Source organism: Tachyglossus aculeatus, chromosome 21 (genome assembly GCF_015852505.1).
Source record: "Tachyglossus aculeatus isolate mTacAcu1 chromosome 21, mTacAcu1.pri, whole genome shotgun sequence".
NCBI classification, from domain to species: Eukaryota; Metazoa; Chordata; class Mammalia; order Monotremata; family Tachyglossidae; genus Tachyglossus; species Tachyglossus aculeatus.
In genome coordinates this window covers 20,181,927-20,196,264 of record NC_052086.1, presented here as the reverse complement: position 1 = coordinate 20,196,264, position 14,338 = coordinate 20,181,927, and the positions used below count along the sequence as shown (strand labels likewise).

At 43.1% G+C, this 14,338-nt stretch overlaps 1 protein-coding gene across 7 annotated transcripts in view; it reads right to left on the bottom strand.

The window, feature by feature from the left end:
- OSBP2 (oxysterol binding protein 2) overlaps positions 1–14,338 on the bottom strand; it is a 319,886-nt gene that overhangs the window by 186,824 nt on the left and 118,724 nt on the right. For 3 of the 7 annotated variants that reach the window (XM_038762592.1, XM_038762595.1, XM_038762593.1), the window contains one exon: positions 12,532–12,605. The exons of the other annotated variants lie outside the window; for them this stretch is intronic. In XM_038762592.1, coding sequence (XP_038618520.1) covers positions 12,532–12,535 — 4 coding nt within the window. In that variant the 5' untranslated portion in view covers positions 12,536–12,605. The remainder of the gene's footprint in view (positions 1–12,531; positions 12,606–14,338) is intronic. 7 annotated transcript variants of the gene reach the window in all.

Here is a 14,338-nt window from a genome sequence, read left to right as displayed (position 1 = left end):
TAATCTCGGCTCCTCCACTTGTCTGCTGTGTGACTTTGGGTAAGTCACTTCACTTCTCTGGGCCTCAGTTCCCTCATCTGTAAAATGGGGATTGAGAGTGTGAGCCCCACGTGGGACAACATGATTATCTTGTATCTACCCAAGCACTTGGCACAAAGTAAGTGCTTAACAGACACCATTATCATTATTATTATTATTATCGAAGGGCATCAAATACAAGCTTCTCTGAAGACACACCGCCTACTTTTCAATGGCTTCACGATTTAATGACAGGACTCAAGGTGATCCATGCTATGAATGTCCCAAAATCTAAGCAAACAAAACATACACACACATGGTACTCTAAAAGTTCTATTCCCTATGGGCATCAAGATCTATGAGCTTAAGGTACGATTTTCAGTTTTTTGCCCTGAAATCAAGGGCAAAATATATACCGAGTGTGGTTAGAAATGACAAAAATTAATGAGATCAGACGCTGATTCTGAAAACCGCAGAAAGCCATTTTCTCAGTTGGTTTTGGAATAACAACTGTTACTTTTATAGTAACCCAAATTTGTCTTTAAAAAATTCAATTTCAAGGATACGTCGCTTCAAGGGAGTGATGTGTGCTCCTCCAAATTTGGGGGGAAATAGAATAAAGTCGATAATAGGCACCAAGTTATTTGACTTTGCACCACTAACACTATTAATATTTGAGAGACGAGATTTGTGCCCACATCAATACGTTCGTTTAAGCAGCTCCTTAAAACCACAGCTTAAAAATGAGCAGAGGTGTCTAATTTCAGGTGCCCATGGCAGAGGAAAAGCAATGAATTTTAAGTGCCCACAGTCTCTGTTTTTTCTTCAAAAATAAGGAAAAAAGAAACGCATGCCTAAGGAAATGCTTTCAGTGGTATAGTCTTAAAAAGGAAAATGTAAAAGTCACAAAATTCTGAGAATAATGCATTCAGTGTAAGGCATCCTCTCCCCTTCTAGACTGTAACCTTACTGTAGGCAGGGAACAAGTTTGCTATCTCTGTTGCATTGTAGTCTCCCAAGCGCTTAGTATGGTGGTCTGCACAGAGTGCTCAATAAATACCACTGATTGAGTGATTGAGCGTAGTACCACTTGCATATTCACCCCACCTCCAGCCCCATAGCACTTACACCTAATCAATCAATCAATCAATCATATTTATTGAGCGCTTACTATGTGCAGAGCACTGTACTAAGCGCTTGGGAAGTACAAATTGGCAACATACAGAGACAGTCCCTACCCAACATTGGGCTCACAGTCTAAAAGGGGGAGACAGAGAAAAAAAAAACCAAACATACTAACAAAATAAAATAAATACAATAGATATGTACAAGTAAAATAAATAAATAAATAGAGTAATAAATATGTACAAACATATATATACATATATACAGGCGCTGTGGGGAAGGGAAGGAGGTAAGATGGGGGGGATGGAGAGGGGGACGAGGGGGACGAGAGCCTTCTCCCCAAGTACTACTACTACTAATAATAATTTTGGTATTTGTTAAGCGCTTACTATGTGCCAAGCACTGTTATAATAATAATAATAATAAGCTACCGATCCCTAGCCGATGGCCTGCCTCCCTCCTCGAATCCGACAATTAGTCTCCCCACCCAACCGACCTCAAACCCTTATTGAAAGAACATCTCCTCCAAGAGGCCTTCCCAGACTAAGCCTGTCTCCCTTTCCTCTTCCCCCACTCTCTTCTGCCAATGTTGCCAATTTGTACTTCCCAAGCGCTTAGTACAGTGCTCTGCACATAGTAAGCGCTCAATAAATACGATTGATTGATTGATTCTACGTCACCATGACTTTCTCCCTTTGCTCTCTCCCACTCTCAGCCCCTCAGCACTAAAGTACAGATCTATCATTTATTTATTTGTACTGATGTCTGTCTCCCTCCCTCTAGACTGTAAGCTCTTTGTGGGCAGGGAATATGTCTTATTGTTGCACTGTACTCTGCCAAGTGCTTAGTTCAGTGCTCTGCACACAGTAAGCATCCTTTCATTCACTCCTTCACTCAATCGTATTTACTGAGCACTTACTGTGTGCAGAGCATTGTACTAAGCGCTTGGGAAGTACAAGTCGGCAACAAATAGAGACAGTCCCTACCCAACAACGGGCTCACAGTCTAGAAGGGGGAACAGACAACAAAACACAACATGTGGACAGGTGTCAAAATCGTCAGAATAAACAGAATTATAGCTAGATGCACATCATTAACAAAATAAATACAGTAAATATATACAAGTAAAATAAATAGAGTAATAAATCTGTACAGATATATACTAGTGCTGTGGGGAGGGGAAGGAGGTAGGGCAGAGGGCGGGGGATGGGGGAGGAGAGGAACAAGGGGGCTCAGTCTGGGAAGGCCTCCTGGAGGAGGTGAGCTCTCAGTAGGACTTTGAAGGGAGGAAGAGAGCTAGTTTGGCGGATGTGTGGAGGGAGGGCATTCCAGGTCAGGGGAAGGACGCGGTACTTATACTCTGCCATTTCCCCTATCTTCAATTTATTGTAACGTCTGCTTCCGTCTCTACACTGTAAGCTCCTTGTGGGCAGGGATCATGTCTGCCAACTCTACTGTATTGTACAATACAATACAATATTTGGACTGTGAGTCCCATGTGGGGCTTCTACCTACCCCAGCACTCAGTATAGTGCTTGGCACATAGTAAGCGCTTATCAAATACCACAATTATCATTATTACTACGTGATTAGTACAGTGGTCTGCATATAGTAAGAGCTCAATAGATACTATTGACTAATTTGAATGATAGGAGAATTAACTTGCCTAACCTATACCTCTACATATTAAGACAGCAGTGCCTGACAACCTACCATGGTTTCAAATATCACCTATAGATGTTTTATCAGGATAATTTCCCTTGTATGTTTCCACATTTTGCATCAAATTGCTGCAAAGTTTTGTCATAAATGGTTTCTTCAACAGTCTCTGTACCAGACTCACCAAACCTGAGATGACACCATAAATCACTTCTGCTCAAAAATAAATAAATAAAATAAACTGCTTTATCTTTATTTCCATGACAGTCTAATGATGCAGTGAAGAGACATGGTCAAAAGCAAGACAGATGAGGAATATTTTACATTTCACCCCAAATCCTCATCAAAACAATGGGGTTTCCTCCCTTGTGCCTGAGTATTCAGGCTCTCTAGTGCCTACGGCCTCTCAAAGAATTATTCATATTCAGCAGTAAACAACCCTCTGCACATGAGCATGCACGCACTCCTTCTTTAGGACTCACTGTCAAATTAGGTCCTAAATTGAGAAGGAATCAATACAAGAACAATTCAGGCTGAATTCAAAATCCCCATTAACTGGTAGACTCTAGCATAAGGTGAAGGCATAAACAGACTCAGAGTTAGAAGAATTGGACCTAAGCATCATGAATAAACTTGACATTAGACCTAAACATCTGATCCCAGCTCCACCACTGTGGACCGTGTGGACCGTGTACCATGTGTACAGTGTACCATGTATACAGTGTGACCTAGGGGAAGTCAACTTCTCTGAGCCTCAGTTCCCTCATCTGTAAATATGGAGATTCAAAATCTGTTCTTCCACTTAGACTGGGACCTGATTATCTTATATCTACCCCAGTGCTTAGCACATTATAAGGCCTTAACTAATACCACAAGTATGATTATCACAACTTTCCATCCGTGACCCTGTGTATTCGAAGTTGGAACACCTCAGAATTGATAGTGAAGCTTAACTCTTGATATGTGGTGGGAAAAGGTGAAGGCAAGACCCCTACAGTCCCAACCACAAAATGCACACACAAAGACTGTCCTTCGATGTGTGGAAGTGTAGCACCTAATGTTGCTTTCAATTTTCTCCAAGTGTCTGCTTTAAGGGAGCCACACCTTTCTGGAATGCAGTGTGTCCTGCTGATCTGTCTCTTGAAGTTGTCTCTTGCCTGTGGGTCATGATGCTATATTGTGTGAGACCATGCTTGACTGCATCTCTGAAAAGCATTTCCCTCCTCCCTGGCTTTCAACAGCCTCATTTCAGCTTCCAACAGAGCTATTTTCACTCATTCCCTCACATCCTGCCCAGTGAGGCTGAGATGAGGTGAACATAGCTTCAATACTAGCAGACTGAATCCAATTTAGGACTTCATTACTTGTGATCCTGCATTGCCATCTGATGCCTTGATTTGATTTTCTACTTCCTCCTCCTCCCTCCTTATTGCATCTTTGGACAATATATCTTTGCCCAAGTAATTAAGTTCAGTGACAGCAGTCAGTTCTGTATTACCAATGAAGACCTGTAGTTCCTTGGAGTTGCTGTGCAGGCTGATATATTTCGGCTTTCTCCAAGTTCTCTAATAATGATAATTACAATAATAATCATCATCATGGTACTTGTGAAGTGCTTACTTTGTGCTTACTGTTCTAAGAGCTGGAGTAGATACAAGCTAATCAAGTTCTGTAGCACCAAGCTGATTCTTGCAAAGTGATTCACAATCTTCTTTGGTGTACACACAGAGGATAGGGTTGCCTGCACCTCGCTAACCTGAATAACTGACCTTAGCAAGGGGATGTTACTCATAGCTTGAGTTGAAAGATGTTTCTCTCCTCCAAAGGGTTAAGTTACTTAAACACGTGATTGGATTGGTAATGGTTATACTGTGGGGGCTGTTTTCCAGTAGACTTAAATGCAGTTTCAGAATCAATCCCTGCACGATGGTGGAGTCTACAGATAAGTAAAATTTACACTTGAATCCCCTCCCTGTTTACCTGTCCCCTGCTTCCGACACCCCACGCTCCAAACTTGGCACCCCTAACCTGCCTCTCTAGTTCTCTTCCCTGCCTTGTGCACCAGTATTTTTTTTTTCCCTCAACTGAACTTCAATCTTAGCACAGTTGTTGATGTAGGGATGGCCACCAAACCCCCACTAGCACCTCCTCCTCCAAAGTTTGTTGGCGCACCTCCCTGATTCAGCCAAAGTTGAGGGAATAGAGACCTGCAAAGATTGAGAAGCAGTGTGGCCCCATGGAAAGAGCCCGGGCCTGGGACTCAAAGGACCTGAATTCTAATGCCGGCTCTGACTCTTATCTGCTGTGTGATCTTGGGCAAGTCGCTTCACTTCTCTGAGCCTCAGTGATCTCATCTGGGATTTAGACTATGAGCCCTATGTGGAACAGGAATTCTGTCCAACTTGATTACTTCGTATATACCCCAGGGCTTTGTACAGAAGAAGGCAAGAGAGAAGAGAGAAATGGACTGTGTCCAACCAATTCGCTTGTATCCACCCCAGCGCTTAGTACAGTGCCTGGCACATAGTAAGCACTTAACAAATACCATTATTATTATTATTATCTCTCCCCAGTTCACCCTTGTAACTGCCTTATTTGCTGGAGGATGTTAGGAAGGGGAAAGGGATGGGAGACCGCCACGGCAAAAGCTGATTTTCTGATTTAAGTACTAGCAAATAATGAAAAATACTGGAATGCAGGATGTTGGAGGAGGTGAACTAGAGAGATAAAAGAGGGTGTGAGAGAGTTGGGGGTGTGTGAAGGGGGGTGCCAATGGGCACAGGGGAGAGCAGGAGGGAGAATGGCAAGGGGGGAGGAGGGGATGGAAGTGATCTCCTTGGACCAATTGGACAGAACATCGACTGGAGCATTCACGTTCTGAGGTAAAATCAACAAATAGCGCAGGATGTATTGCCGGTTGCATATAATAATAATTATGGTACTTACTAAGCACTTACTATGTGCCAAGCATTGTTCTAAGCGCTACGGGAGGTACAAGTTAATCAGGTTGGACACAGTCCCTGCCCTGCATGGGACACTCAGTCTAAGTAAGAGAGAGTAGGGTTTAATCTCCACTCTATAAATGAGGGAACTGAGGCGCAGAAGAGTGAAGTGACTTGCCCAACCTCACACAACTGACAAGTGGCACAGCCAGAATTAGAACCCAGGTCCTCTGACTTCCAGGACTGTGCTCTTTCAAGCACAGTGGATAGAGCAATATAGTACAATATAACAATAAACAGACACATTCCCTGCACACAACGTGCCCACAGTCTAGCTCACGTGTCTACCAACTCATTTGTATAGTAGTCTCCCAAGTGCTTAGTACAGTGCTCTGCACTGTGTATGCGCTCTATAAATATCACTGATCACATGACTCGATCTCGAAGTTCCTCTAGCCCCTTGCCAGTCAAGACGTCACCTATGATGGAAAGGTCTCTAGGGCCAAGTAGCTTATAGCAGTCCAATATACCCATATATCCCCGTAATTTATTCATTTAATCCATTTATTTATTTATTTATATTAATGTCTGTCTCCCCCTCTAAACTATGAGCTCGTTGTGGGCAGGAATCAGTCAATCAATCAATCGTATTTATTGAGCGGTTACTGTGTGCAGAGCACTGGACTAAGCGCTTGGGAAGTACAAGTTGGCAACATATAGAGACAGTCCCTACCCAACAGTGGGCTCACAGTCTAGAAGAATGTGTCTGCTGCTATACTGTACTCTCCCAAGCGCTAAGTACAGTGCTTTGCACACAGTAAGTGCTCTACACATACGACTGATTGATTGGTTGATTGAAAAAATAATGCATATTCAGAAAAAACAGTTGGCTCTCCTTAAGAACACTTCATTGCTACATAGCACCATTTATTCATTCAATCACATTTATTGAGCGCTTACTGTGTGCAGAGCACTGTACTAAGCACCTAGACAGTACAATTCAGCAACAGAGACCATCCCTACCCAAAAATGGGCTCACAGTCTAGAAGTGGGGAGACGGACATCAAAACAAGTAAACAGGCATCAATAGCATCAATATAAATAGAACTGTAGATGTGCACACATCATTAATAAATAAATAGAATAATAAATTAATAAAATAAATAGAATAAATAATAATAATAATAATAGAATAATAAATATATACACAAGTGCTGTTGGGTGGGGAGGGGGGTAGAGCAGAGGGAGGGAGTCGCGGTGATGGGGAGGGGAGAAGGAGCAGAGGAAAAGGGAAGTCTGGGAAGGCCTCCTGGACGAGGTGAGGTTTCAGTAGGGCTTTGAAGGGGGAAGTGTGCTACTTTTGCAGATGTGAGGAGGGAGGGCATTCCAGACCAGAGGTAGGACATGGGCCAGGGGTCGACGAGAACGAGGCACAGTGAGAAGGTGAACACCAGAGGAGTGGAGTATATGGGCTGGGCTATAGAAGGAAAGAAGGGAGGTGAGGTAGGAGGGGGCAAGGTGATGGAGAGCTTTGAAGTCAATATAATTCATGCCAGAAAGGACTGGTGATCATTTGTGATCATTCAGTTCCATCAGTCCTCTAAGCCAGAGCAACAGCCAATTGTACCAAAATAAGAGGAATCACCAAGGGAACTCAGACAAGGCCCAAACAATACTGACAGTGATTCTGACAGGCCCTCACCACAGCAAACATGGAAAACAGTGATGTTAATCAATCCATCAAAGGGGTTTATGGAGGGCTTACTGTGTATAGAACAATGGTCTGGATCCTCAGGAGTAAAACAGCGTAAATAGGCACGATCCCTTAGAAACTTGGGGATTTTTCTCTATGCCCAGGAGAACAGTGAGGCTCGTAATTCCAAATAAAGCAGTTTTTGCCAGGAGAGAAATGAAATGAAGTTCCTTTGCTGACCGTAGGAGAGAGCCACCAGTCAGTGCTCTTCTTGTATGATTTTGACCTATCAGTTTGCTATTTGTAAGCTTTGAATATTTTTTTTAAATGCAAAACACCCCCATAGGCTTGTTTTTGTACCTATGCTGTATCAGTTAACTGGCCACAAGTAAACACTAGGATTAGATGAAAGCCATTCGATGTAGGGTCTTGCTTCTGTTCTACTTTCACAGGAGCTTATTGCTAATTCTTTTTATAGTACTTTTAAGTGCTTACTATGTGCCAAGCACTATTCTAAGTGCTAGGTTAGATACAAGTTAATCATGTTGGACATAGTCCCTGTCCCGCATGGGGCTCACAGTCTTCATCCCCACTTTCACAGGTGAGGTAACTGAGGCACAGAAAGATGAAGTGACTTGCCAAAGGTCACTCAGGTGCCAAGAGATGGAGCTGGGATTAGAACCAAGATCCTTCTGACTCCCAAGCCTGCGCTCTACCCACTAAGCCACACTGCTTTGCATTTGGGAAGCAATCCCAAAAAGCCATTGATTGATTGACATGGGACCTTTCTAGCCATGCCTAGAGTTACAAGATTCAGAGCAAATATGTGGCTCAGGAGTGGCCTCTCAGGTAAGGAGATCACTGCTGGGAAAACCGAAACAACTCAAATCCAATTGCCAAGAGATCAGGAATGCGGCAACAGTGCAGGCAGCAATGTCCAGCTGCCTGCCACAAAGGAGGGAATACGGCGGCAGATTTTCCAAAGTTCTGTCAGCAAGCCACCACAACTAACTCGACACCCCTACAGCAGCCCAGCATGGCTTCTTCATTGCAAGAATAGGTTTCCCTTTATTCTTGGCCAATGTCAGTATCTGCTTTCTAAAACGATGCCCTCCGGATAAAAGTATTGTCCTTCCTTTGGAACCATTCTGGAAGAGGCGTAAACATTTGAGACTGCCCCAAGGCCAAAGTCTGGTTTATCTAGAACCGTCTCGGTCTTTTCCACATCTTCCATTCATCTGAATTTCCTGATGGAGAGGTGAGCTGACGAGGGCCTCTAAAAAACATGATCTGTTCATCCCTACCTAGCCTCTAGCCCATTTTAAAAAACTTTGGTATTTGTTAAGCACTTACTATGTGCCAAGCACTGTACTAAGTGCTGGGGTAGATAGATGATCACCCGGTCCCACATGGGGCTCACAGTTTGAGTAGGAAAGAGAGCAGGTATTGAATCCCCATTTTGTAGATGAGGGAAATGAGGCATAGAGAAACTGAATGACTTGCCTAAGGACACACAGCAGGTGATACTACTGCTAATAATAATAATAATTATGGCATTTGTTAAATGCTTATTGTGTACCAGGCACTGAACTAAGCACTGGGGTCCATACAAACAAATTGGGTTGGACACAGTCCCTGTCCTACATGGGGCTCACAGTTTCAATCTTCATTTTACAGATGAGGTAACAGGCACAGAGTAGTTAAGTAAATTGCCCAAGGTCACAAAGCAGACAAGTGGCAGAGCCAGGATTAGAATCTATGACCTTCTGAGTCTTAAGCCTGGGCTCTATCCACTACTCCATGCTTCGTAGCCAAAATTAGAACTCAGGTCTTCCGACACCCAGTTCTTTCCACTACGCCACAGTGCTTCTTGACAGGTTTCTACACCTGCTGGACAGTTGGTGTTTTGGCTCCAAGGGTTAGTTGAGAGGATGTACAAAATCCCGCTGGAGAGCAATTACATTTGTATCTGTTAGCAGCAGAGGCCATGGATTATATATCCTAATTACTGTCAGTTTTCTCCCACGGTATTCCACCCTTAGCTAACAATCTGTCAGAGCAAAATATGCTGGCGGTTTGGTGCCTGCCAAATGTTTCAGTCCTGGCTGCACTGCAAAGTTCAAACCCCAAAGCAGACTCTTCAAGAATAAACAGAATGAAAACTCCGTGTTTTTTTCCCTCAAGGGTCAAGAAACCAAGTCATCATCTGCGGTTCAGATAAAGCCACAGAGTTCTAGAAATTACAACTGAAGAGCGGGATACAAATTATTTTCCCAATTCTCCTACAGTCTCTTTGAAAAGTGGACTCTGTTCACCTACAATCCATGGATTATGTTCCCGTTTAACGTCGTGTGACGTAAAACCTGCTAATTAGCTTGCAAACCTCGGTCGCTACCACAAACACATACACAACTATTTCTTCCAACCTCACACTGCGTCCTATTCAGACTCCTATCTTGAGGGAAGAACGTTCCCTAATCCCCCTACAGTGCTTTACCCAAAACACAAAGTCAAAGCACACAGAATGGAAGAACTGAGACTAGGTCATTTTACACTCTGTTGAGTGAAATCCAATTGTGTTTTTTCTGTACATCCGTCTAACCTCTTCTGGTCCATCTGCATTTTCCTCTGGCCTCAATGATATATGCAAAACCTTTCTACATAGGCAGCACGCTGAAACCTTGGCATAGACCTTGGTAACTTGAGGTGATAAAATTCAGAAAAAACACTCATTATAATGAGTAATAATAACAATAATAATTGTGGTATTTGTTAAGTGCTTACTACGTGCCAGGCACCGTACTAAGCAAAATCACCCAAAATAGGCAGCTCGAGATAATGACTCCTAATATAAACTCTCCCGCTAGCTCCTTCTGAATAAAAAATTGGGACTGTTGCGCCCTTTATTTTTCACCTGCAAAGCATTGGTAAAGGACAGCTGAGGTACTTTACCTTCTAGGTTTCCGTAGCTACAGAGAAGGTCTCTCAGAGTCTAGGAAATGCTTCAAGAATGTCTTACGTGTACCGTAAAGATCAGGGAACACGTCTACATTTAGTACAATTTAGTACAGTGTTCTGCACACAGTAAGCACTCAACAAATAGCACTGATTGACTGATCGGTCTCCGAAAATGCAGCCCTGAAAGTTGGGAAGACGCTGTGGCAGTCAGACGGGCCAGGCTGCAGTGATGCGATCACGACAAGAGTGGCTCTTTCTCTACAGAAGCTTTGAGAGGCTCATGAAGCCCAGACAAAAACGGAAACAACGCCAGGAGCTGCACACAGCAAATACTTCAGTGAAACACAACTCGATCTCGACATGATCAGGATGTTCGGTCTCATGGTACCCTTCTTGGCCACCTTCACACCCACTGGCAAACTTCACTATCTGTGGCGTCATCTTCGAATATGAAAGGAGAGAGAATGTGTGTGTGAGGGTGTGTGAAGCAGTGTGGCTTAGTGGAAAGAGCACAGGCTTGGGAGTCAGAGGACGTGGATTCTAATCCCGGCTCCACCACTTGTCTGCTGTGTGACCTTGGGCAAATCACTTAACTTCTCTGTGCCCCGGTTACCTCATCTGGAAAACGGGGATTAAAAGTGCAAGCCTCACGTGGCACAACCTGATTATCCTTTTAGACTGTGAGCCCACTGTTGGGTAGGGACTGTCTCTATATGTTGCCAATTTGTACTTCCCAAGCGCTTAGTACAGTCCTCTGCACATAGTAAGCGCTCAATAAATACGATTGATGATGATGATCCTGTATCTACCCTAGCGCTTAGAACAGTACTTGGCACACAGTAAGTGCTTTACAAGTACCACAATTAATATTATTTATTATTTGTGTTGGGAGGGTGGTGCATAGTCTCACTTTGCAAACGGATTTCTGGTAGGTTCACTAAACAATGAAAAATCTACTTTCGATTTCTGGATGTCAGTAATAAAGGCCCCATTGTAACCCATCTTTTACTAATCCGTAGCATGTTCAATCTGATGGTGCCTTGGCTTTTTCATTCATTTATTCATTATTTATTGAGTGCTTACTGTTTGCAGAGCCCTGTAATAAGTGTGGAAAGTACAATACAACAATAAATTGTGATATTCCCTGCCCGCAACGAGCTTATAATCTAGATGGGGGGGTGGCGGAGACAGACATCAATACAAATTAATAAAATGACGGACATCTACATAAGTGGTGTGGATCTGGGAGCGGGGAAGAGTAAAGGGAGCAAGTCTGGGCGATGCAGAAGGGAGTGAGGGAAAGTGGGCAGATCGTAAGGGATGCCCTACTTCTTTCTCAAGGTTTCACCTGGGAAACGGTTGCTTACAGAGTTCTCAATCCATACGTATCTGGGTGTTAAGGCATCCCAACCCAGTACCAATGAACTCCCAAATTAATTCACACCTTCGATAGTCACTCTGAATTAAGCAATTCTTTCCAGTGGAGCCCAGCCTGATTCTATTTAGAGAGAAAGCAAGTTCTACTAGTTTTGCTCCCTTCATGAACTTCAACAATCCCCAGGAAACCACAGATAGGAGATTATCTGCCTCATCATGGGAACAACCACGAGACCTTGAAAGATGCCCTCATGATATAGAAAATGATTGGGAACAGTTACTTAACTTCTCTGTGCCTCAGTTTCCCCATGTATAAATTCAGGGTAGCATTACCTAATAACGTTTATAAAAGCTGTTTCATTTTCAGATAAATGGACCCTTCAAAGTGTTACTTCAAAGTAACAGACTCCTTGGATTCTTGCTGATCTGGAAGGAATCTGATGTTTGTGTGCTTATAAAACAGCTGCAAAGATTTCTTTAAAGAAAGAAAGCAAAGACACAGAAAATAGATGGAAAAGAAAACAAAAACTTGAAATGGTTGCCAACTAGTATCTGTCTCTGCCCAACATATTTTCAGCCAATGATAATTAGCTGAAAAGTGCTCAGTATTTTGTTGAAGACACTGTTTGTATTAGTCTAATTTTCATTATTACACGCAGCCTGAAAAAAACAGATTTAAAATGATTCATAAATAGATACAATGACTAAATTAAATCCTTAAAATAGTATTCGGTAAAAAATAGAATTGCAATGTTTTACCCATGGGCTTGCATGTAAATGTTTGCAGGAAGCATTTGAAGGTTTTGTAACTCCAGTGTCTTCTGTGAGCAACACTGCAGATGGCAGATAAGAAAAAAAAAAAAACAATTCACAAACTGTAATATCTGTCATGTAAATTTACGAGAGCTGAAAATTTAAGTGGCTCCTAAATATTTTCTTTTTCCCCTACTGTTTGGGGAAATTCTTAATTCCCAAACTTCATGCTTTTCACATGTACACTCCGACAGGTATTGTGTTTCAATTTATATATGATTTTTTTAAAAAAATTTTCCATTTCCTTAAAAGAGAGAGACAGAGACAGAGAGAGACAGAGCATGTCCAGGAGTTGAACCCTAATGCCTCCTCAAAATTACAAAAATCAGCGTAATCACCACCTTAGAGATTCCCATCTGGAGTGGGTTTTGGGGGCCCAAACTGGCCATGGTCCAAGACTGAAGCCAAACTCTAAAAGATCGGGGTCCCAGTGCCTCCAGGGTCCAAATGGGGCCTGAAGAAAAGTCCATGCCAAATTCTGGCAGTCCCTGCCCCATTCAGGTGGGAGGGCACATAAGCTTGGAGGTTGCCATGGGCTGTCCATGAGAATGCACATTTAATGCTTATCTGTAACAGTGTCACCTCTGCCATTAAGGAGTCTGCACAGCTCAGAGCCTGGCCAGATTTTCAATAATAATAATAATGGTCCTTGTTAAGTGTTTACTATTTGCCAAGCACTGTTCTAAGCTCTGGGATGAATACAACTGAATGAGGCTGGACGTAGTCCATGTCCCAACTGAGTCCTTCAACTCCCAGGCTACTTCTTTCACAGCCCTTGCCCAACCAGGCTTGTGGGCCAGACAGACTTGGAAAACAAGTGGAGCTGATGGGCTGTATAACTTTGGGTAAATCGCATGTCCTCTCTGTTGCTCATTTCCTCCTGCCCAACGGGAACCCTGTTAAGACCCTAATCCCCAGGGATGTCGTGAGGCTTCACATCTGGAGAAAGTTGGAGAGAAACAAATCTGCTGTTTACCTGGAATGCCAAAATGTACTTGAGGCATTTCCCTCTATTGTAGCATGACAACATTTGTTAAGCACTTACTGTGTGTCAAGCACTGCTCTAAGTGTTGGGGAGATATAAGCTAATCAGGACAAGGCAACGGCTTCTGGATTTTTACCAAGAAAGCTCTATGGATCCACTACCATAATGACTGCAGATGGAGGCGGGACTTTCTGGAAGAGATGTGTCTATGGCGTCGCTATGGGTCGGCGACTAATTGAAAGCATAAGATCAGACAAGACAAAGAGCTTACCCTCTAATGGAGTAATCAAAATAAATAACCACCTGAAAATGTGACTATACATGAAACTTCCTAGAGACTCATTCATTCATTGAATCGTATTTACTGAGCTCTTACTGTGTGCAGAGCACTGTACTAAGGCGCTTGGGAAATACAAGCCTTCAGACCCACAGAACAGTCATGAGTATGCCTATTAATTGCCTACTTATATTTTTTTTATCAGTTTTACCTATTCTTTTACTTCTACAGATTGTACGTTTGACAGCCTGTGTCTGCTCACCTCCTTCATTAGGAGGGAAGCCCTTTGAAGGTGGAGTCTCTATCTTTTACTTCTCCTGAATGTTTCCAAGCCCTAGCACAGCGCTCAGCCTATGGCAACGCATGCAATAAATGCTCCTGACGATGATGACGAGGGCTCTGTCACTGAAATCGGAAATGGCAGGATTCTGAAATAGGGACCCTCACCGTTCATGAGGAGCGGTCGTAAAAGCACCTTCTCCTCCCCGAGT